General features: G+C 46.5%; 1 protein-coding gene across 1 annotated transcript; it reads right to left on the reverse strand.

Annotated features, from left to right (window-relative positions):
• Nucleotides 1-1,750: 1,750 nt before the first annotated feature.
• Nucleotides 1,751-3,191, reverse strand: LOC130376025 (relaxin-3 receptor 1-like). Its single transcript, XM_056583216.1, has one exon. It carries the CDS (start codon nt 3,136-3,138, stop codon nt 1,888-1,890), a length of 1,251 nt encoding a protein of 416 aa, XP_056439191.1. The 5' UTR covers nt 3,139-3,191; the 3' UTR covers nt 1,751-1,887.
• Nucleotides 3,192-3,682: the final 491 nt, after the last annotated feature.

Consider the following 3,682-nt stretch of genomic DNA (forward strand, 5'->3'; position numbering starts at 1 on the left):
ATGTTTGCTGAGGTAAATTAGTTGTTTTTTAAGAAATACTGCTGGCAAAACATTTAGTTTGACCTAAAATACCAAATTAAATAAATGGAGACACAAAATAATTTTAATGCATTGTGATAGCTTCTCCTGAGTGTAGGTGATTTAGCACTAGACAGTTTTGTCATTTGAAGATGAACGACTTTTCGATTAAAAACTGTGATAATCATTTTAAAAGCACTATGGGATACTAACTATTAAAGTTTGTTATTTGAAAGCATTCTTAACCTTCAGAATTGAATGAATATATGAAGTGTGTGTGTGTGTGTATATATATGTATACATAAATATATACATATACATACTGGAATCATTGTTTTTGTGAAACAAACTCCATCGCACTCGGGAGTGAGACAAAATGGTGACCTGGCAGCTAATAGCTACAACTGGCTATGGTGTCACAAGCTAGCTAACATGGCGTGGTTTGGAACTTAAGTTAAGGCCTACTGGATGTTAAACCTTAAAAGGACTTGATGTTTTCTTCTTGAAAATAAGCCATGCTTCCCCCCCCCCCCCCCCCTCCTTTGAATTAAGCCATATTCTCGATTCCCCCCCACACCCCTTCCCTCCAAAACTGATGTGTTGTGTGGTGAATGTTATGTAGTCGTTGGTAGCTTATTTCACAATGATAACTATCGTAGGTTTATTCATGCTTCATATTATTACTAGTGTAAGTATATATGATTGATATGGTTTGTTATGTTTTTAGTAAAGAGAATGTATTCATTTTCTCCTGTGACATTCATTTACCCGGTGATTTCAGTAAATTAATAAATCCATAAAGTATTTCAAAGTTCTGTTCATGAGTGTTTTCCTTTCTTTCTTTCTTTTATTGACTGATCACACATTCATTTGGCATAAATCATTTCAACGTTTATTCAACTGGATGGAAAAACATGAAATCTTTAAATAACAAAGGAGAAACTGGATACTTCTAAACAAGAGTCCGAAATATTATGCATCACGGCCTATAGACGAGCATTTATGTATTATGGGTAATTCACAGATGTTATGATCGCTTATTGACATACAAATAAGTTGAGTTATAATAAAGTGTTGAAAAAGGAGGCCTAGATACGCGATTTTCCTGTTTTAAATCTTTCAGTTTCATTATACATTTACTTGGTGCGAGGTTTGATATTTACACTTGTGTATTTACAATATTAGTGGGAAAAAAAATACAAGAAGTAACTGAAATCACCATAAGGGCAATTCTTTTCTTTACAGATTCAAAGAGCTTATATGACAGCTACGCATTCCCATCACATGACTTAACACTAGGCTTGTTTAAGTCTTAATTGGTCTTAAGTCATAGCTTATTTATCACATCATTCATCCAACGTTAACACGACATCTTTGTGAATCATCCAATGAGTAACGTTAAACAAACACTAGATGGCGACAGAAAAATGAAATACCGTGAGAAGAATTCACGTTTTTGCCTATAACTATTATAAGCTCAAAACGATAAGACATGACTTGAAATACATTCATTAAATATACAGTAATGTCTTCAAGATAACGTAATGTAAAGAATAGAGAGAAGAGAGGTGCTGTTTATTCATTTCGCAAGCATTTAGCAGACATTGAAGAATACCAAAGTAACTTACAGGAGAGATCAGTCAAATCAAAACGAATACATAAGAATCAGTCTACATTTAGGCCTACCAATTCTGTAATGCACAATTTTAAACAAATCTCACTCGACCCTTACCCTAACCCTAACCCTAACCCAAATGCTTCCTTGACCCCAAAAACTAAAATTAAAAAAACAAAGCACAAAACATTTTACCGCTGTTTAACATTTACCGACGGTTTCAAGACTCCCCCAACCAAAAAAAACAAAACACATCAACGGCTATTATTTCCAGACTGGCCGGAGACGGCCGAGTAGGAGGGGGGCGCGTCCCTCCTCGTATCCGAGGCGACCGTGTGGCTGAACACCGTGTTGAGGGGTATGCCCAGCTGCCGGGAAGGCCCCTGGCCTTCGCCGGCGTTGATGCGGTGCAGGTACACCTTGGACTCCACGGCCAGGCTGCACTTGTGCAGCATGGTGCGCAGGGCCGTGCGGTATTCCCGCCGCACCAGGCAGTAGATCACGGGGTTGAGGCAGCTGCTGGTGAACGCCAGGCAGTTGGCCAGCGGGAAGAAGTAGGTCTGCGCTAGGTAGAAGGACGGGCTGATGTCCACGATGTCCAGCTGGATCAGCGCGGCCCACAGCGTCAGCAGGTTGTAGGGGAACCAGCAGGCGCAGAAGGACAGCACCACCACCGCCACCGACTTGGACACGTGGGACTTCCGCCCCGGGTTCACGCCCTTCATCTTGTGGCGGCACAGGAAGCGCAGCAGCAGCAGGTAGGACAGCACGATGACGCCGTAGGGAAGCAGGAAGCCCAGCACCACTCTCAGGAGGTGGTTGATCCCCAGCCACGCCGTTCCGTCGGGGAAGCGGAACAGGCACACGGTGTCGTTGGCCGGGCCCACGTTGAAGAGGTTGGTGAAGACGGCGCGCGGCGCGGCCGTGACCAGCGCCCCCGCCCAGATGATCGCCGCGGATATCCGGGAGCAGCAGAAGCCGCGGTGCCAGAGGGCGGCGGCGGCGGCGGTGGGCCGGAGGGCGGTGGCCACGGAGCAGTAGCGCGTCAGGCTCATGGCGGTCAGGAAGAAGCAGCTGGCGTACACGTTGAGGCAGGTGAGCAGCGAGATGGCCTTGCAGGTGACCACGTCGAAGGGCCAGCTGTAGTCCAGCGCTATCTCCACCGCCCAGAAGGGCAGTGCCAGCGAGAAGAGCAGCTGGGCCAGAGCCAGGTGGAACACAAAGTAGTTGATGGTGCCCGCGCTGATGGTGCGCGTGGAGTACAGCAGGAACATCACCAGCAGGTTGCCCACCATGCCCGCCGTGGCCACCAGGAAGTACACCAGGGAGATGAGGCTCCGCAGCCAGGGGGCGCCGTCGCCGGGGAAGTTGAGGCCGTACACGACGGCGCCGCTGCCGTTGTGGTGGCCCAGCAGCAGCAGGGAGCTGTTGCAGGACGGGTTTTCCCAACACACGCGAAGCATGTCGTTGTAGAACTCCCTGCTTTTGAGGTCCATTTTGGACATCTCAGGGGGGCAGGGCAATGAGGGTGTCCCGGGGTGAAGGAGATCGACGCCTCTGGAGAATCCCCTTTCTGGAGAAAGGTCAAGACCGGCTGCGTGAGCGTAGAGGGCGAAGAGGAAACGGCGTTCTCCGACAGAAACGGCGTGGCCTGTTGGAGGTCGAATGATTATGACCTACAGTCGACGCAGAGAGTGTCAGAGCAGCTCAACTAAAACACAGATTTTACCAAACTCAATTATGTATATACACTTTACACATTACACTTTATAACAACCGTTTATTATTACCATTAATAAACATGGTAATAAGCATTAATTAACAGTTCATTAAGTAAGGGATAATGCCCGACGAGGTGTCCATTATCAGGAATTAATGGCCGACGCGGAGGCGTGAACCGTCGGTCGCGCAGCGGAGGATCGTTGCTACCGTGAAGTCCATTATAGGAGTTAATGCACACCCTGCAGCTAATCAGAATCGAGCATTCCCCGAGACCATGGTATAACAGTCAACTCATAGTCTAGTAATCATTTATTATTAGCTGAGTGG

This window comes from Gadus chalcogrammus, chromosome 22, assembly GCF_026213295.1.
Source record: "Gadus chalcogrammus isolate NIFS_2021 chromosome 22, NIFS_Gcha_1.0, whole genome shotgun sequence".
NCBI lineage: Eukaryota > Metazoa > Chordata > Actinopteri > Gadiformes > Gadidae > Gadus > Gadus chalcogrammus.